Genomic DNA, 21,784 nt, shown 5'->3' with positions numbered 1-21,784 from the left:
GTGGCACATCTTCCTGAGATTTGACCTATACCATTTGACTTTATCTTGGCAGAAGTCTTGGAGAGAATTTATTTAATCAGTTAAAGTTGGAAGAGAAAAGTAGGCCATTTCTGTTATCATTAACAACTATTCTGAAGAGGATGCTGCCAGAACAATCAAAGTGTCTTTTTCTATGAAGAAATGTAGGAGGATGAGATAATAGGTAGTGGTTTTTTTTGTTGTTTATTATATTTTTGTAGTTTCTTCATTGTATACTACACCCAGTACATAGGTTTATTTGCCTTAAAAATAAAATGTCTTTAATCAGGGATCTTTGATCTCATTAGTTCACATGGATGGGTTACACAGAGTATACTATATTCAGTTCCTTTACTGTGAAGGCCATATGTAATACCCTTCTTTTAATTTTATGCTATTCCTTAAGCCCATGTTTTGATGATAATTTGAATATTTTACACTGATTTTTTTCTATTTTCAAGTGTTTGACTACATTTTAATTCTTATCTTTACATTTAAATGAATTAGCTTTGTGAAGTTTAAAATTTTAATTTGTTTCTGATTTCATGTTATATATTAATTGTACTAATTAACATTTGTTTCAATTGATTTTAGTGTACCCTATGTTCCTGATATTGATACTCTTATTTCTTTAAAACTATTTCTTCACCTTATATTTCCTACTTTAATAGTTTGTTTCATTGGTTATTTTATATTTCTTTTTTTTATTTGTTCTTTTTAGTTATACATGACAGTAGAATGTATTTTGATGTATCATACATACATGGAGTATAACTTTCCATTTTTGTGGTTGTACATGATATAAAGTTACACTGGTTGTGTATTCAACGAACATAGGAAAGATATGTCTGATTCATTCTACTGTCTTTTCCATTCCCATCCCCCTTCCCTTCCTCCCATTCCCTTCTGTCCAAATCTGTTGAACCTAGTTTATATTTCTTAAGGTAACAACTAGAAGGAAACTTGATCTCAAGTGTAATATTAGCAATCCAAAAAACTTATATATACAGATCACATAAAAATATATAAACATGTACATATAAATAAAAAGTATACATTTTATATGCATGATGTATGCAGAATACATTGAGGGCACATACACACACATACACACACACACACACACACACACACACACACACATACACACACACACACATAAAGAGCACAGAAAGGCTTCTTGGCAGTCCAAATCTTTCTAGTTAGAACTGACAGAATATCAAGCACAACTCCCCAGGAATATCAGATGATTAAACACATTCTAGGTTTTATTTTGTGGATTTTTACTCCAGGATAAAAAATTAAAGCTAAACATATGAAATATAAGACCAATGAGGTAGGGAAGGGTTAGATATCAATGGGATTGAGGAATTTGGGCTTTATTCTATTATCAATAGGAAGTCACTAGATTAGGTAATAATATAACATCAAGAGGTCTATATCCAGGAAGAGTAGGTTGGAAGAAATGTTCTTATGTTGATCATAGAAAGGATAAGTAGTGTAAAAAAAAATCTGAGTTTGACCATCCCTTTCTTTGTAAAAACATATTGCATAGGTTTATAACAATTATTTTCTTTAAATATTTAGGCACCAAGGTATATCCCCACTAGATTAATGACGATGCATTAAATTATGGCCATAAAGAATTACTTAATATTAATTATTCTAAGAAATAAATAATATTTTGACATTCTTAGTGCAAACGAAGTTTTAACTTTATTTGAAAAAACATGAATGTACTTGAAAATGTTCCCTTGAGTCATCTTTATGTCAAAATATGGTAACCATTTCCCAAGGTCTGATTTTTTTTTTCAGCCTAGATTTAAGGAAGCCACAATCTTTCCTTAATATTAAGGAAAACTGAGATACTTGCTAGAAATTCTAAACTCAGATTTTCTGCTGCCTATCTACTATGAAATTTCCAGTGTTTCCTTTTAAGTAGTACTTATTAGGGAAAGTTAAAATTTATAATTTACTCCATTCTGGATCAAACCAGACCATCTAGTACCCCATCTATTTGCAACATGTATATTTTCTCTCATTGGCTTATACTCTTGAATCTTAGTATGGTATAGTGTTATTCAGCAAATGCTTTACTAACTTCTCCTCTGGATCTGAAATATAGATCCCAGCTCCACTGAAGTTAAGCCTGGCCATGTGATTTGGTTTGACACTTAGAGGGGAAAAAAATCTGTTTTGTCTTCATTTTTGAAAGTTAACTTTGCTAAGTATAGAATTCAACATGGGCAGGTTTGTTTTTCTTTTAGTACTTAAAATGTACTTTACTGTCTTCTGGTTTCAATTGTTTCTAATGAGAATTCTGTCATTCCTTAATTTGATTGTATATTGTCTTTTTTTTTTTTTTTTTTTTTTTTTTTCTTTCTTTCAGTGCTGGCAGGGGCATGAACTCTACTGGGTCTCTGAATTTGGAGACTGTTTCCTCTAATCCTTTTGGATGATGTTTTTCCTTAAACTTGGGTAGTTTCCTTACATCCATGGGCTAATTAGTACCTAGCTAAAGACTTGAGGGGGACCCTCTATAGATCTTCAAAGCACTGTCTCAGAGCAGATTCTCTAACATGGCACAGCTTTCTCGATCTTCCTGGACCCCAGGATCTTTCTCCTTAATTTAGGAACATTACCAGACTTTAATTAGGGTCTCTATTTCTCTGCTGTGGCTTATAAATTCTCTAGGCATTAAAATGGGGTTATTATAATACTTCATTTGTTTGCCCTTTCTCTGGGATGACATAGGCATCCAATGTACAAAAATCAATTTTTCCATATATTTTGTTTAGTTTTTAATTGTCCTATGTGGAAGGGTAAATTTGGCCCCCCTGGTCTACTTTTATTGAACATGTTTTCCTTGGATTAAATCCGAAGCCTAGGTGAATAGTAACTTCTCTCCTTGTAGTAGATGCATTTTATTTCTTGTAACCTATTTGCCCCTGGCTATTTTTATAGTGGTCCTACAAGTTAAATATGTCCTTCAAACATGTCCTCTGAAATTAGTTCTTCTCCTCTAGACCTCCCATATGAATGCTTTAAGTCCCCACCATACTAAATGTCCACTAAAAATTATAGTTCATAGAGTAATAAATCATTAATGTAATCTTACAATATCTGTCAAGAGCTTAACTATACTGTAGAGTTGCTAAATGTTTGAGTAGCTAAGTCAAGACAACAAGCCAAAATCAGTTATATTTGCCTTTAATCATTTACTGAGACAGTATAAGGAAGAGGCTGAAATGGGGCAAGTGCCAACTTTCCATATTCTATTTTTGTCCCATCAGCACTGACATGGGAGTTGTCTTACTATCACATGAGCTCCAAACAAAAGTTTCCACTAGTTTTGTGTATCTTGAGCCTAAGAGGAAAGTCAGGAGAGGAAAAATACAGTCAGAATGGGTCTTAAAATGAGGAAAACTGTTTTCAAGTTTATTGCTAGTTCTCTACCTCCTAAGTAGGTCTGTGCAGAGGCACCTGAGGAACCCTCAGCCAAAGGGCCCTCAGTAAAGCAGCTTCCAAATGGAGGAGGGACATAGGCTAGGGACACAGATATTTATAAGAGTATGTTAGCCAGGGAGTCTTGGGCACTTGATCAGTGCCCAAGTAACCCCCTTCAGATACTGCAGACCAGTGGCTGTGTGCCAACTCTGGTTGCATGAGGGCAGCTTTCCCCTGTAAGGCATGCCAGTTAAAGTCTTTGTAATTACCTGTGGTCAGGCCCGAAAAAGTGTACTCCCAGGTTAGCCAGAAGCTAAACTCCTCCATCTTTGTTACAACTGCAAGAGTATTCATAAACATCACTTAGGGTGTTCATCAATGAAAAGCTGAGGGCTTGTGTTTCAATCAAACAATGCAAGAAACAAGCAAATGGGAAAACTCACAAAATAAACATCTGTGTATTGCATATGGGTATGTGAGTTGGCTGAATCACCTCTTCCTGTTGTAGGGGATCCAGTCCAGTTCTGTTTCAGTCTGGTCTGTTAAAGTCAACTTCATTTTTCCACATTTCTGATTCTTAACCACAAAGGTGCAAGTGTATAAATTTGTACACAGCTTTTAGGCTTGGTTTAGGTACTGACATATTATAATTTCCATCCACATGTCTTTGGCTAAAATAAGTCACCTTGCAAGTTAGCAAAGACCCTCAGCAATTTAGTGAGACACTGTTTCAAAATTTTAAAAATAAATAAATAAAAGGAGTAGGAATATAACTGAGTGATAAAGTGCACCTGGGTTCAGTTCCCAATACCAAAATAAGTAAATAAATATAAAGGTAACAATATTACTATATGACCTCAGTACAGCCTTAACACATGTCTATAACAATGCTCTATTTGAAAAATAAATGACATCTAAAAAGTTCTGGAGGGAAAAGATATGACCCAATAAAATTACACCAAATTTATCCCTTAAATATAAAGATAGTTGAAATATATTCTCAAACATATAGGCTCTAGGAAATATAGTGGTTTTGATTTCCTCTTGAAGGAGAGACTATTTTCAATTATATCTGGTTAACCAAGAAATATAAATATATATACACATATATAATTACATTAATTAAATTACTATTCATATTAAATATATATAATATACATATATATAATTCATTGAAGAGTCATAGTTTTAAAAAATGTGATAAGTAAATTTAGAGTCCAATATATATATAAAAAGAAGACTTTAAAACAGGAAATTTTTGCTGTGCTATAGAAAGTTGTAGACCCTGGCAGAACTTTTAAAAAAGATAATTTAATGAGTAAAACTCAAGATGGAGGGAAACAAAAACGAAATGTTTTTGTAAAAATACTGGTGTTTCCATCTTGCATAGCAATATTTTAATTTTTAATGTCCCTTGTAGCAAGCAGGTTGTGCCCTGCTCTGAGTTACTCCATGATGTACACAACAGCAGTTTTCAGGCTGTGCCTAAATCTGAGTCACCCCGTTTTATAAAGCAGTAGTTAGTCATAAGTGAGTCCATTCAGAGTTTAATGCTGAGGTAGAATGATTCTACAACCTTGTTTGTACAAGTAAACAACCACCATCTGCCTAGCACAACCATAAGGCACAAATAGATAAATTGTGTTAATAAAGATGACCACCTGTGAATTTACCAAATTAATCAGAAGCACATGTATATATGAATATATCAAAGTCACAGTGGAAAAACCAGGCCTATGAGTTAATCAAATACACCAGACCATCAAATGAAGCAACCCTATAAAATGAGGACCATAAAAGAAGTACCCTCACACTGGACACATTCTGACCCTGTCACTTGGTCACTTGTCAAGAAAATATCCACAGTAATAAACTTAAGAATCTCTGTTCTTGGACTTCAGCATGTTCACAATACTTCCTAAACTGAAATACTTTAAAAAATACATGGTAATTTTATCTTCAATATTTTTGTAACCTTTCTTCTTAAACATAGGAAGAGTTTAAAAAGTGATCTCTTGAATCAATTAAATATTTATCTAAAGTTTAGTAGTTCATTTACTTCTTTTTTTTTTTTTTTTTTTTTTTTGGTGTGTGGTACTGGGAATTGAATCTAGCACCACACATGTGCTAGACAAGTGTTCTATCATTAAGCTATGTCTTCAGCCTTTTAAAATATTTTTTAAAATTTTAAGATACAGTCTCATTAAATTGGCCAGGCTGGCCTTCAACTTGTGATCCTCCCACTTCAGTCTTCCAAGTATCTAGGATTATAGCCTTGTGCCACCATGAAAACTCTCATTTGCTTTATCTTGGCTTTTTTCTATTTCATTGGTTCTAAATAAGTATAATAAATTTAAGCCTTTTTCAAAAGTAGCATAAATTAAATAATTTATCTATGTAAGCTATTTCTATATAACCATTAAGAAATGGCTGATAATATTAAAAATTTTGTTTTTATGTGTTTATGAACTAGGAGTTTCTTCTTTATAACTTTTCTTACTGCTTAAATATTTATATGTGCATATTTTTTCAAAAACAATAATATCATTATTTTTTAAAAAGTAAACCAAAAATAATGTCTCAGAGACACCAGTATTTAAAGGGAAAATGGAAAAAAGCCCAGTGAAAGAGACAAAGAAGATACAGACAAGAGCAGGAAAAAAACATGTTTCAGAAAACAAAAATGAAGTAAGCTTGAACTGTGATGAAAATTAAAGGTATAAAACAGAAGGGTTCAGATACTTGTTTCATTAAGGGCAAGTGAAGCAATAGTAGTTGAGACAAAAGTCAGAAGAGGAATATAGGGAAAGAAATTATTAAGTATAAATTGTCAACAACCAAAAGTACAGTGGAAATAATTAGACTGCAGAAAATTAAGTAAGATTAAATCCTATCTATCAATCTTATTTACTTTTTCTAATGAGGTACTGATACTATATGATAAATATTGTTATCTTTATTTATTTATTTTGGTAGTGGGAATTAAACCAAGGGGTACTTTATCACTGAGCTATAACATGTTCTTATTTATATATATTTTAACACTGAGACAGGATCTTGCAAAACTGCTGAGGGTCCTACTAACTTGCTTAGGTAGGCCTAGAACTCAGCCTCCCCAGTCACTGAGATTGTGGGCCTGTGCCACCACAGCCAGTTAATATCTTCATCTTGATAAAGGAATAATCTTACAGTCAGAGTCATAACACATTTCCTATTCTGAAATAATTTTAGGTTACTGGTCAGAGAGATTGCACATTTGAAGTTTCCTAAGTTTCCTTCTAGATCTAAGATTTTGATTCCAATAAAATAGATGGTATCTAAATGATCTTTTTAAAAATGTAATGTTAAGTAAAAATATTAAAAAACTATTAACTCCATATTTTTTACAGAACTGTAAACAAACAAAACTAGGAAAACCACATCAATAAATAATAAAAATGAGTAATTTTTCTCCTTATCAAACATCTCTTAAAATATTTTCATAAATTATAAATCATACCAAAGTGGGATTTTAAAATATTCACTCTTTGATTTTCTCATGAGGTAAAAATGTTAATGAGTTATTCATAAGTGGTAAAAATGGAAGAAAGGAGGTATATTTTTAGAAGAAACAAACTAAAACATAAAGTACATAAATTTAACAATGCCTATACTAAATATTTTCACAGAAAAAATTATACCTTCTCTTTTTTCTGCCATACATCTATTTAATTCTTGTATTGTTGCCTCATCAATAGATATGTGTACTTTAAGTTCATCCAACTCTTCCTGAAGAGTCATTCTATGAAAATTAAAGCAATGAATAATTACATAAATATATATGTTAAGGAATGCAAACACGTATTTGTAGCAAATAAAGGCAATAAATATGTCTGAAAATACATAAAATGGAAAATGGTAAAACAAAAGCAAAAAATATATTAATCATATTAACATCCTCAAAATTACAACTGAACTTGAATGAGAATCTAGAAAGTAAAATGCTTTAAGTACATGGTTTCTGTTAATTTTATCATAATGAACATGGTAAATACCTAAAGTGCACACTATTTTTTTTCTGCATTTTGTTATATATGAATTAATTCTCAAAAAGAAAATAGGGCTAGGGTTGAGGCTTAGTGGTAGAACACTTGTCTTGCATGTGCGAGGCCCTAGGTCCGATACTCAGCACCACATATAAATAAATAAAGGCTCATCAACAATTAATAAAAATCAAAAAAAAAAGAAAACTTTAACAAGAAAGAAAGAAAGAAAGAAAGAAAGAAAGAAAGAAAGAAAGAAAGAAAGAAAGAAAGAAAGAAAGAAAGAAAGAAAGAAAGAAAGAAAAGAAAAAAAGGATTGTAAGGATTGTGCCAGGTGCGGTAGCACATGCCTTTAATTCCTGTTATTTAAGAGGCTGAGGATCACAAGTCCAAGGCCAGCCTCGGCCACTTAGTGAGACCCTACCTCAAAACAAAATATATAAAGGACTGGGGATGTCACTTATTGGTATAGTGCCCTTGGGTTCAGTCCCCAGTACTGAAAAAACTAAAACAAAACACTTGAGCTCTACAACAGCCAGGCAGCCCAGAAGTATTGCCTCCCTCTGCTGGCAGCAGAAATGGTGACCAGGAATGATGCCAAAGTGTACACCCTCCCCCCAACTTCTTTTTTCTTTTTAATTAAATTTTTTTTTAAAATTTTTACACACTGCATTTTGATTCATTGTACACAAATGGGGTACAACTTTTCATTTCTATGGTTGTACACATTGTAGATTCACATCATTCATATAATCATACATATACCTAGGGTAATACTGTGTCTTCTAATATCTTTCTGTCCCCCACCCCCTCCCACCCAATTTTCCTCTACACCATCCAAAGTTCCTTCATTCTTCATTCTTCTCCCACCCCCCCCACCCCTCTGCCACCTCTCCTTGTTATATATTGTCATCCACTTATCAGAGAAAACATTCTGCCTTTGGTTTTTAGGGCTTGGCTTATTTCACTTAGCATGGTATTTTCCAACTTCATCCATTTACCAGCAAATGCCATAATTTTATTCTTCCTATAGCTGAGTAATATTCCATTGTGTATATATACCAACAGTTTCTTTATCCATTCATCAATTGAAGGGCATCTAGGTTGGTTCCACAATCTCACTATTGTGAATTGAGCTGCTATGAACATTGATGTGGCTGTATCTCTGTAGTATGCTGATTTTAAGTCCTTTGGATATAAAGCAAGGACTAGGGTAGCTGGGTCAAATGGTGAGTCCATGCCAAGTTTTCTGCAGAATCTCCATACTGCTTTCCAGAGTGGCTGCACCAATTTGCAATTCCATCAGCAATGTATGAGTGTACCTTTTTCCCCACATCCATGCCAACACTTATTATTGCTTGTGTTCTGGATAATAGCCATTCTAATTGGAGATAGATGAAATTTTAGAGTGGTTTTAATTCACATTCCTCAAATTACTAGGGATGATGAATACTTTTTCATACATTTGTTGATCACCTGTATATCTTCTTCCATGAAGTGTTTGCCCAGTTTCTTAGCCCATTTATTGATTGGATTCTTTGTATTTTGGGTGTAAAGTTTTTTAAGTTCTTTATAAACTTTGGAGATGAGTGCTCTGTCTGAGGTGTGTGTGGAAAAGATTTTCTCCCACTCTGTAGGCTCTCTTTTCACAATATTATTTCCTTTACTGAGAGAAAGCTTTTTAGTTCGAATATATCCCATTTATTGATTCTTACTTTTATTTTTTGTGCTATGGGGGTCTTATTAAGGACGTCTGGTCCTAAGTCAATGTGATGGAGACTCAGGCCTACTTTTTCTTCTATTTGGTGTAGGGTCTCAGGTCTAATTCCTAGATCCTTGATCCATTTTGAGTTGAGTTTTGTACAGGGTGAGAGATAGGGGTTTAATTTCATTTTACTGCATATGGATTTCTAGTTTTGCCAGCATCATTTGTTGAACAGGCTGTCCTTTCTCCATTGTAAACTTTTGGCACCTTTGTCTAGTATAGATAACTGTACTTATATGGGTCTGTCTCTGTGTCTTCTATTCTGTACCATTGGTCTACATGTCTATTTTGGTGCCCAGACTATTTTTTGAAAATCATATATTGAGCCGCTTAACCACTTTCTAACAAACAAATATGCTAGGTTAAAAAGTACTAAACAGTTTAAATACATAAACACTGATTGCAAACACAGTAAATCTCTAGATGTCAAATAAATTCCCCTTATAAGTTCAATGGATTTGAGCTATCATGGTTAGTATTTGACCTAGATCGTACACTAGAGAGGCCCTCAGACTACCAGATCTAAGTGGGAATAGAAATCTAGACCCAGGGCTCTATATGGGGCCCTGAGTCATAACTGGTACAACTACAGCAAACTGGGAGACAACACTTTGCTAAATAAAAATCTGAATATCTGAGTTATCCAATTGGGGTTCCATTGAAAAGAACCCTCCTGTCTCAATCTGAGGACAGAACCAAGTAAACCACACAAGATCAGAATCCTAAGATTCTATTATTAGGTTCAAATTTGAGACATATAACATTTATAGAAATGTAAGGAATCAAAAAAATAGCAAAACTGGTATAGAGGCAGTGCAAACTGGAGGGTTCATGCAGACATAAACATCCTGCTACAGCTCTGATTTTAATATCCCCCGAAGTCCATAGGATGGTGCTACTAGGACAGAGTGGAGACTTCAGCAGATGAGGCTTAGAAAGTGATCTTGAAGTCACTGAAGTCACTGTGCCCTTGAAGTGGACTGTGGGACCCTGTCCATTTCCCTTTCTCTTTACTTCCCATTCATAATGTAAGCTGTTTTGCCTCACAGTCCCTCTTCATAATAAAGTGCTGCTTATCTGAAACAACGGGGACAATTGATCATGGGCTGAAACTGCTAAAACTGCGAGCCAAAATAAACCTTTTCTTCTTTATAAATTGACTATTTTAGTTTTTTAAAAGAGTGACAGAAAGCTGACTAACACACATCTGCTAAAGGGAGGCTTTCAGAACAGAGCAAATGGATGGAAGAAAAACCACCACAAGTCTATCAAAGAAGTCTAACTAGGCAAAACATGAAATATGGTAATAAATTCAACAGCATGAGTGAGTCTAAATATATCAAAATGGAATAAAGAACAAAAAGCAATAAATATAATGGAACAATTCAATTCAAATGACTTTCCAAATAGATTTTTAAAAGGGACAAGGTGTTAAGTATATGCAAACAAAGAATAGAGGTATATGAAATAAAAGAAAAGAATAAGAACCAAATAAATGCATAAATGCTTAATAAAACAATAAATAGGATAAAAATTGAAAATAAAAACAATGGATAGATTAAATAGCATATAGAAAAAACTAACAAAAATTGGTAAAATGAAAGAAAATATAAGGGGATAGACAGAAGGAAAATAATAGGGGCATATAAAAATGTTGAAATTGAGAAGTCCACAGAGCATCTAATAGAACTTTTTTTTTAAGAAAATAACTAAGAGAAGGGTGGAGTTGAGTGGAATAATCAAAATAACACATCTGAGGATTTGAGGATTGATGAAATATATGAATTAACAGATTAAGAGCCAAAGTACAAGCAGAATAATTAAAACTATTTTTACACTTAGAAACATCAAAGTGAAACTTCAAGATACCAAAGAAAGAAGACCATCTTTAAATAAATCAAATTTAGAAGAAAAATAACTAATAACTAAAATCAAGTATTATCTTCCACATACCATGTTTGATTATTTATAACTTCAGATGGAAATCTATCAAAGAGTTTTTTTGGGGGGGAAAATAATGATAAAAGGAAAATTTGAAATAAAATCGGCAGTGGTGATGAAAGACATTGGCAAATGTGCACACAACACTAAACAAAGGTTTATTATGTAAAGCAATCATAGTAATTATCTAATAAAAGGAGACTAAAATAAGGTAGAAATAAAATTTAGACAACAAAATGATATAAAATGAAGGGAGGGATCAGAGGTAAAGCATTTTAAGGTTCTTATATTGTTGTAGGAAGACAGAAGTACTTGTGAGTTTTAGACCATCAAATATACGACATCCATGATAGTTTCAAGAATAATCATTTATTCTTTTGGTAGAGCGATTGCCTAGTATGTGCAAGTCTGACTTTCAGTGATGAAAGAAAAATCATTTAACAATGAAAAACAAATTTAATTTATAAGTCAGAGGAAAGGATGACAAGAAATTTTAAAATGTAATTAATCAAATTAATGGCAAGAAAACCATTTTCAAAAATGTTCATAAAAATTAAAATATAAGCCAGTTATGGTAGCATGAACTTTCTACTCCCAGTGACTCAGGAGCCTGAGGCAGAAGAATCATTTCAGCCAAGGAGTTTGATGTCAGCTTAGACAACACAGTAAGAACCTGTCTTTAAATTAAAAAATAAACAGCAAGAAAAAAAGAGTATTAATAATAAAGATGGTCATTAAATAATTATCAAATAGTGATTTGCTGGAAAAATAAATTAATTCTAAATCTTTATGTACTCTACTACATAAGAAATGTAATTATGAAAGTAAAAAATAAGTAGTCTTTGTTTCTTTTCAGTCTATTTCCTAAAATACTGAATCTTACAGTTTGATGTGTGGACTTATATATTTTTGTTCATAGAGACATAAATATGTATATGTAATAAGGAATTTCAAAAATTTTAGATCTATGATCACAGAACTTTTTCTTTTTCAAAAAATTTATTGGGGCATTATAATTATACATAATGGTGGGGATTCATTATGCTACACTTATATATGTATATAGTATAATTTGATCAAACTCATCCCCCGTACCTTCCCTTCCCTTTCTCCCTACGCCTAATCTGCTTGCTCTATTCTGTTCTCCCTTCTATTATTATTTCATTTAGTATATTTTAATTATATAGATAATTGGGGATTCATTGTGGTATATCCATATATGGACATAGTATAATTCGATAGATTTCATTTCCCAGTACTTCTCCAGGCTCTTCCCTGGTCCCTCCCTCTTGATCCTCTTCCTCTACTCTGTTGGTCTTCCTTCTGTTTTCCTAAAATCCTAGTTTTTATTCTTTTGTTTTCTTCTTTCTCTAGCTTTCCATATGAGACAAAACATTCAATCCTTGACTTTCTGAATCTGATTCATTTCACTTAGCATGAGTTCTCTAGTTCTATCCCTTGACCTGCAAATGAAGAGATTACAGATTGATAGGAGGAGCACATACATAAGCACACATATACACTCAACACACAATAGTTTGGATTAAATTCTTCATTTGTTTACCTAACAATATGGAAAATACTGAAGTAAGACAGCCCTGCAAAGAAAAAGCAAATAAAATTTATCTCAACCCAATAAAGATACAGAATGCTTGATAAACACTAACTAATAAGGTCAAAAAACTTGGCCTTATTGACTTTTTAAAACCCTGCGCTACAAGAATTGCATAACAAGCATTCTTTTCAAGTGCTGTGGAAGACTCAAGACAAGAAAATATACTGATGCATATATCAATTCTAAATGAACCTAAAGTCATTTAAATAAAGCAAAGCATCTTTTACAAACTCAATATAATTATATTAAATTAAAAACCAAGATTGGGATCCAAGATGGCGGACTAGAGGGTAACTGCATCTTCAGTCGCTCCAGAACCCAGGATTCAAGAAGGGGAGGCATTGAGAGACTCGGACTAAAATAGAACCACGGTGTGAGTCTCCCCCATCCAGTGAAGCTCAGCTGGGCGGCAGGCCCGTATTCGAGCGCTTTTTAGAGTAGGACAGGGCAGATAGAGTCTCCCCGAGGCAGCTCTGAGCACTCTCCCGGTAGGCTCCTCCCACAGGGCCAGATTCTCCAGCCTCGCGGAGCAGGCCCCCCAGTGGGAGCCTTTCTGCACAGAAGCAGCACGGCCAGCTCCAGCCTGCCCCACTGCCAGCTCGGGCCCGCCCACAGGTTGCTTCAGAGACCAGCACAGGGCGCCAGGGACTTCCCCAAGCAGCCCAGCCATCTCTGGCGGGAAGCGCCTCTCTAGGCAAGCTTCTTGGAGCAGACTGCCCAGTGAGAGCCTTTCGACGCAGAGCCAGCCACAAGTCCCCAAGCCAGCGGAAACCTCCGACCCGCAAGCAGCTTCTGGGACCAGGGCTGGGCAGCAAGAGACCTCTCCAGGTCTCTCTCCCTGGAACCAGTAGCAAGTTAGGGGAAGCATTCTTCGGAAGCACTACATTATCAAGATAATCGAAGACTTCAGGCTACTGAAGGCTGGTAGGTGATACACTGGAAATCTACAGGGACACTATAAGCCAATAGAGGAAATCTACAATATCACAGAGTCCCACTGACATCTGACCAATATGAGAAAACAAGGGAAGAAAATGTATGAAACAAACCTAGATACTATATCAATGAAATCCAATGACAGCACAGCAGAAGAAATGTCAGAAAGGGAGTTCAGAATGTACATAATTAAAACAATCAGGGAAGCAAACGAGGAGATGAAAGAACAAATGCAGGCATTAAATGAACGCACCGATCAACAGTTAAAAGAGCAAATACGGGAAGCAAAAGAGCATTTCAATAAAGAGTTAGAGATACTGAAAAAAAATCAAACAGAAATCTTGAAATGAAGGAAACAATAAACCAAGTTAAAAACTCCATAGAAAGCATAACCAATAGGATAGATCACCTGGAAGACAGAACCTCAGATATTGAAGACAAAATATTTAATCTTGAAAACGAGGTAGACCAAACAGAAAAGATGGTAAGAAATCATGAACAGAATCTACAAGAAGTATGGGATATCATGAAGAGGCCAAATTTAAGAATTATTGGGATTGAGGAAGGCTTAGAGAAACAAACCAAAGGAATGAACAATCTATTCAATGAAATAATATCAGAAAATTTTCCAAATCTGAAGAATGAAATGGAAAACCAAGTACAAAAGGCTTATAGGACTCCAAATATGAAAAATTACAACAGACCTACACAAAGGCACATTATTATGAAAATACCTAACATTCAAAATAAAGACAGAATTTTAAAGGCCGCGAGAGGAAAGAATCAGATTACATTCAGGGGGAAACCAATAAGAATATCAACAGATTTTTCAGTCCAGACCCTAAAAGCTAGAAGGGCCTGGAACAACATTTACCAAGCCCTGAAAGAAAACGGATGCCAACCAAGAATCTTATACCCAGCAAAACTTATTTTCAGATTTGACGATAAGATCCTTCCATGAAAAACAAAAGCTAAAGGAATTTACAAAAAGAAAGCCGGCATTACAGAACATTCTCAGCAAAATATTCCATGAGGAAGAGATGAAAAACTACGATGTAAATCAGCAACGGGAGGAACTAGCCTAAAGGAATAGCCAAATAAAGGAGAAACCAAATCATGTCAAAAAACAAAAATGAGTCCAATGACAAGGAATACAAATCATATCACAATAATAACCCTGAATGTTAATGGCCTGAATTCATCAATCAAAAGACATAGACTGGCAGATTGGATTAAAACGAAAAATCCAACAATATGCTGCCTGCAAGAGACTCATCTCATAGAAAGAGATACCCATAGACTAAAGGTGAAAGGAGGAGAAAAAACATACCATGCACACGGACACAGCAAAAAAGCTGGAGTATCCATCCTCATTTCAGATAATGTGGACTTCAAGCCAAAACTAGTCAGAAGGGATAAAGAAGGACATTACATACTGCTTAAGGGAAGCATAAATCAGCAAGACATAACAATCATAAATATCTATGCCACGAACATTGGCTCATCCATGTACGTCAAACAAATCCTTGTCAATTCCAGAAATCAAATAGACCACAACACAATAATACTACATGATTATAACACACCTCTCTCACCGCTGGATAGATCGTCCAAACAAAAATTGAATAAAGAAACATAGATCTCAATAACACAATCAACAATTTAGACTTAACTGACTTATATAGAATATACCATCCAACAAAGAAGGAATACACTTTCTTCTCAGCAGCACATGGATCCTTCTCTAAAATAGACCATGTTTTATACCACACAGCTACTGTTAGCAAGTACAAGAAGATAGAGACACTACCTTGTACTCTATCATATCATAATGGACTGAAATTAGAAATGAATGACAGATTAAAAAACAGAAATTTCTCCAATACTTGGAGATTAAATAATACACTATTATATGATGAATGGATAACAGAAGACATCAGGAGGGAAATTAAAAAATTCTTAGAAGTAAATGAGAACAAAGACACATCATATCAAAATCTCTGGGACACTATGAAAGCATACTTACAGGAAAATTTATTTCATGGGGCGCATTCAACAAAAGAAGTAGAAATCAACAAATAAATGACTTAACATTATACCTCAAAGCCCTAGAAAAAGAAGAGCAGACCAACACCAAAAGTAGTAGAAGACAGGAAATAGTTAAAAATTAAAGCCGAAATCAATGAAATTGAAACAAAAGAAACAATCAGAAACATTAACAAAATAAATAGTTGGTTCCTTGAAAAAATAAACAAAATTGATAAACCCTTAGGCACACTAACAAAAGAGAAAGAGAGAGAAAACTCAAATTACTAAAATTCGGAATGAACAAGGAAATATCACAACAGACACGAGTGAAATACAAAACATAATTAGAAGCTACTCTGAAAATCTATACTCCAACAAAACAGAAAACCTCAAAGACATCAACAAGTTTCTATAGACATATGAATTACCTAAACTGAATGAGGAGGACATACACAACTTCAATAAATCAATTTCAAGCAATGAAATAGAAGAGGTCATCAAAAGCCTACCAACAAAGAAAAGTCCGGGACCAGATGGGTTCTCAGCCGAGTTCTACAAAACCTTTAAAGAAGAGCTCATTCCAATACTTCTCAAAGTATTCCATAAAATAGAAGAGGAGGGAACCCTCCCAAATTCATTCTATGAAGCCAATATCACCCTGATACCTAAACCAGACAGAGACACATCGAGGAAAGGAAATTTCAGACCAATATCCTTAATGAACATCGACGCAAAAATTCTCAAAAAAATTTTAGCAAATCGCATCCAAAAATATATTAAAAAGATAGTGCACCATGATCAAGTGGGTTTTATCCCAAGGATGCAAGGTTGGTTCAACATCTGGAAATCAATAAATGTCATTCACCATATCAAGAGACTAAAATTTAAGAATCACATGATTTATTTTAATAGATGCAGAAAAAGCATTCGATAAAATACAGCATCCCTTCATGCTCAAAGCACTAGAAAAAAATGGGGTAGTGGGATCATTCCTTAACATTGTGAAGGCCATCTATGCTCAGCCCATGGCCAATATCATTCTAAATGGTGAATAACTGAAAGCATTCACCCTAAAAACTGGAACAAGGCAGGGATGCCGTCTTTCACCACTTCTATTCAACATTGTTCTTGAGACTCTAGCCAGAGCAATTAGACAAACCAAAGAAATTAAAGGGATACGAATTGGAAAAGAGGAACTCAAACTATCCCTGTTCGCTGATGACAGGATTATATATTTAGAGGAACCTGGAAATTGCACCAGAAAACTCTTAGAACTCATAAGTGAATTCAGTAAAGTAGCAGGTTACAAGATCAATGCCCATAAATCCAATGCATTTTTATACATAAGTGATGAATCTTCAGAAAGAGAAATTAGGAAAACTACCCCATTCACAATAGCATCAAAAAAAATAAAATACTTGGGAATCAATCTCACAAAAGAGGTGAAAGACCTCTACAATGAGAACTACAGAACACTAAAGAAAGAAATTAAAGAAAACCTTAGAAGATGGAAAGATCTCCCATGTTCATGGATAGGAAGAATTAATATTGTCAAAATGGCCATACTACCAAAAGTGCTATATAGATTGAATGCAATTCCAATTAAAATCTCAATGATGTACCTTACAGAAATAGAGCAAGCAATTATGAAATTCATCTGGAAGAATAAGAAACCCAGAATAGCTAAAGTAATCCTCAGTAGAAAGCACGAAGCAGGGGGTATCGCAATACCAGATCTTCAACTCTATTACGAAGCAATAGTAACAAAAACGGCATGGTATTGGTACCAAAATAGGTAGATCAACGGTACAGAATAGAGGACATGGACACAAACCCAAATAAATACAATTTTCTCATACTAGATAAAGGTGCCAAAAATATGCAATGGAGAAAAGATAGCCTCTTCAACAAATGGTGTGGGAAAACTGGAAATCCATATGCAACAGAATGAAATTAAACCCCTATCTCTCACCCTGCAGAAAACTCAACTCTAAATGGATCAAGAACCTCGGAATCAGACCAGAGACCCTGCATCTTATAGAAGAAAAAGTAGGTCCAAACCTTCTACTTGTTGGTTTAGGAACAGACTTCCTTAACAGGACTCCCATAGCACAAGAAATAAAAGCAAGAATAAACAACTGGGATAGATTTAAACTAAAAAGCTTTCTCTCAGCAAAGGAAACTACCAGTAATGTGAAAAGAGAGCCTACAGAGTGGGAGAATATCTTTGCCACTGATACTTCAGATAGAGTGTTAATATCCCAAATCTATAAAGAACTCAAAAAACTCTACACCAAGAATACAAATAATCCAATCAACAAATGGGCTAAGGAACTGAACAGACACTTCACAGAAGAAGATGTACAAGCAATCAACAGATATATGAAAAAATGTTCAACATCTCTAGTAATAAGAGAAATGCAAATCAAAACTACCCTAAGATTTCATCTCACCCCAATTAGAATGGCGATTATCAAGAACATAAGCAACAATAGGTGTTGGCGAGGATGTGGGGAAAAGGTACACTCATACATTGCCGGTGGGGTTGCAAATTAGTGCAGCCACTCCGGAAAGCAGTATGGAGATTCCTCAGAAAGCTTGGAATGGAACCACCATTTGACCCAGCTATCCCACTCCTTAGCCTATATCCAAAGGACTTAAAATCAGCATACTACAGGGATACAGCCACATCAATATTCATAGCTGCTCAATTCACCATAGCCAGAGTGTGGAACCAACCTAGATGCCCTTCAGTTGATGAATGGATAAAGAAACTGTGGCATATATATACAATGGAATATTACTCCACCATGAAGAATGATAAAATTATGGCATTTGCAGGCAAATGGATGAAATTGGAGGATATCATGCTAAGTGAGATAAGCCAATCTCAAAAAACTAAAGGACAAATGATCTCGCTGATAAGCGGATGAGGACATATAATGGGGGGTAGGAGGGGTTAGCGTTAGGGCTAGGGTTAGGTTTAGGGTTAGGGATAAGGAGGGTGTTAAGAATGGAGGAAGGAAGGACTGTACAGAGGGAAAGAGGGGTGGGAGGGGTGGGGGGGAAGGGAATAAATAACAATGGATCAAACAACATTGCCCTATGTAAATTTATGATTTTTAATAAAAAATGGAAAAAAATGAATAAATATTGGTCCAACAACGCAAAGAAAATAAAAAAAACCAATATCAGAAGGATGTCTGGAAAAATCCCCAAATATTTGAAATTAAAGAACTTACTTCTAACAAAGATTGACTGCTTGAGCAAATATTAGTCAGGGTCCTGAAGCTTCTCTTAGACCCAACTGTGCATCTCCTTATAAAATCAAGCTTTAGCAAACAATCCTAAGTTAGTTTTAGCAACAACCTCTCTACTTCTAATATCTGATCGCCATCAATATCTGACTGGGTTCCTCATTCTTCACCATTCCCCAGATGATGTCTGATCGCCCTGGCCTATCTTTATGAAGACTCCAAATAAGGCAATTTAAGCCAGAAATCCCCGATGTTTCCTTAGTAATTTTCTATCCACTGACTCCTACCCTACTCTGGCTGTAAATTCTCACTTGCTCATGCAGTGTTCAGAGTTAAATCCAATCAATCTCTGTCCACCACGGTAAAATTCTATGTAGTCTATCTATGGTGAGAATCCTGAATGAATTCTTCACCATATTTTAATAAGTTATCATTGAATAATTTTTGATTAACACTATTAAATGTGTCTTTTAAAGATGGGTCCAAAAGGAGTTAGAACATATTTTGAATTATAAAAAATTAAAACAAAATTTTAAAAAATTGTTAGGAGCAGCTAACTCAATGCTCAGATAGAAATACAAAATGATAAATACTTATGTTAGAAGAGAAGAAAGAGCTACGGTGATGTGAGCTTCCAAAAGTGTTTTGCTTATTTTTCGATAGAATTGACTGTCCCTTTCTTGTTTATTCTTAAGATTTTTTTAATAAACTATAAATACTAATCCTTTGCTGGACATAAACAATGCAACACCTTTTTCTCACTCTGAAAGTTGCCTTTTAACTCATTCAATGATATGTTTCAAAGAATGGAAGGTCTTGATTTTGATATTATCCAATTTATCAATTTTTAGTTTATGTTTACTGCATTTTATGTGTTTCAAGAAATCTTCGTGTATTAAAAGGTCACAAAAGTGTTCTTCTACGTTTTTCCCTCAATGCTTTATTGCTTGGCCCTTTACATCTAGACATGTAGTCAATCTCGAATTGACTTCTGGTTTTGGTTTGAGGTAAAATATTTTATTAATTTAAATAGGATTTTTAAGTCGAAGTTCTTGGGATTTTTAGCCACACAGTTAAATCATCTAATATTTAGTTATTCCATTTTTTCATAATTATAAGCAATGCCATAGTGAACACACTTGTATGTTTGTATACAAGATAAACAAGATTCTCGTCAGTGTTTGTAACTACAAGTGAAATTATATCTTTGAGTATATTCTTAAACATATAGAAAGCATATTACAAACTTTAAAAATATGGAGAATAACAAACATTATTATAACAACCAACTAGATTTAAAAACAACATTATGCTGTATTTAAGTAATTACTTTTATTTTGTGGAAAACAAAAACGAACCAGGAACAGTGGCATATGCCTGTAATACCAGATGCTCACTGGGCTGAAGTAGGAGGACTGCAAACTCAAGACTGCATTTGATAAGATATGATGCTGTTATTTAAGAACCCAGAGCAACGAACTAATCTACATTAAAAACAAACTGTTAAAAAGCCTAAAGTGGTTTTTAGATAAGGAAACTTATAGATAACCTGCCTCAAAATAAAAAGGGTTGGGGAGATGTAATGAAGTGGAAGAGCACTTGCCTACAATGTGCAGGGCCTGGGTTCAATCTGTGGTATCATAATGAATGAAGGAAGGAAGGAGAGAGAGAGAAAAAAAAATAACCTGTAAGTAGTGTTACTCCATCCAACACTCTACCTTTCTTCAGTCCCTGGAAATAATAACTTAAGTTTGGTTTGTACCTATGTGATTCATCTCTTAATACTATGTGTGCATGTATGTGTATAGTTATGCATACCTATATTTTTATTAATATTTACTATGATTTTATGATTTAAAAATTCATACTTTTAGTAAATGTATAAATAGCATATATACTATTATTCAACTTCTTTTAACTCAATATTTTTTAAGCATTTCCGTTTTGATGAATATAAATCTACGTTATGCATGTTAAATGCAGTACCCTGTCACATCACATTATTTATACGCCACAATGCATTTTTGTGATCTAATGACATTTAGATTACTTCTAATTCTCACTATTACAACACTGTGGCAATAAATATCCTTATTCATACATAATGTTTTACTTCATTTAAAATACCCTAAGACTCTATTTCAGAGTGATATTTTTCTCTCAAATATCTAGATGGAGTAACATATTGGGAGAACTGTGTGTGTGTGACAGTGGTAGAGCACTTGCTTAGTATTCTGGAGATCCTGGGTTCCAAAACTCAGCACTGTGAAACAAAACAAACAAAAATATTGGGGAAATATTAGCAAATGTAATTTTTTAACCTTTTTTATATTTGAAAATAGCTTTGCCTATAATGTTCCTACATATGATACTTCTCTATTTTAAAGCACCTTAGTTGTAGGCAAGTTGTAGGCAAGCAACTAACCTACATTGAAAATGAACTATTATAAAGCCTTAAGTGGTTTTTATAGTAAGGAAACATTTTGTTTCAGTTACCTATGTCATTCAAAATAAATTTTAATATTTACATATAGTCATTGGCATTTAATCCATATGTTCAAATCCAATGTTGTTATTAAGAGTATTTTCCTTAAAGAAAAAATGTTGTAAAATAGGCCTCAGCATGACAAAACAGAGAGAGTAACTTTAATCTTTATTTCAGAAATATCAAATGATTACAAGATTTTTTTCATGTAATTCTTAAAAATTTTTTTTTGTAGTTGTAGATGCATGGCTTTATTTATTTACTTATTTT

General features: G+C 34.1%; 1 protein-coding gene across 12 annotated transcripts in view; it reads right to left on the bottom strand.

Moving 5' to 3' along the window:
• Positions 1-21,784, bottom strand: part of CNTLN (centlein) — a 376,749-nt gene that overhangs the window by 125,171 nt on the left and 229,794 nt on the right. For 6 of the 12 annotated variants that reach the window (XM_079113162.1, XM_079113161.1, XM_079113155.1 and 3 more), the window contains 2 exons: positions 7,146-7,246; positions 3,735-3,803 (listed from right to left, as the gene is read on the bottom strand). The exons of 1 other annotated variant lie outside the window; for it this stretch is intronic. In XM_079113162.1, coding sequence (XP_078969288.1) covers positions 3,735-3,803; positions 7,146-7,246 — 170 coding nt within the window. Of the gene's footprint in view, positions 1-1,162; positions 3,386-3,474; positions 3,565-3,734; positions 3,804-7,145; positions 7,247-21,784 lie in introns of those variants that run through there. 5 more of the 12 variants (XM_079113157.1, XM_079113159.1, XM_079113160.1 and 2 more) reach the window with 3 other exon arrangements.

The sequence above is a fragment of the Sciurus vulgaris genome (genome assembly GCF_902686455.1).
Source record: "Sciurus vulgaris genome assembly, chromosome: 15".
Lineage (NCBI taxonomy): Eukaryota > Metazoa > Chordata > Mammalia > Rodentia > Sciuridae > Sciurus > Sciurus vulgaris.
Note: the sequence above shows the minus strand (reverse complement) of the source record. Positions and strands in the feature narration are given on the sequence as shown.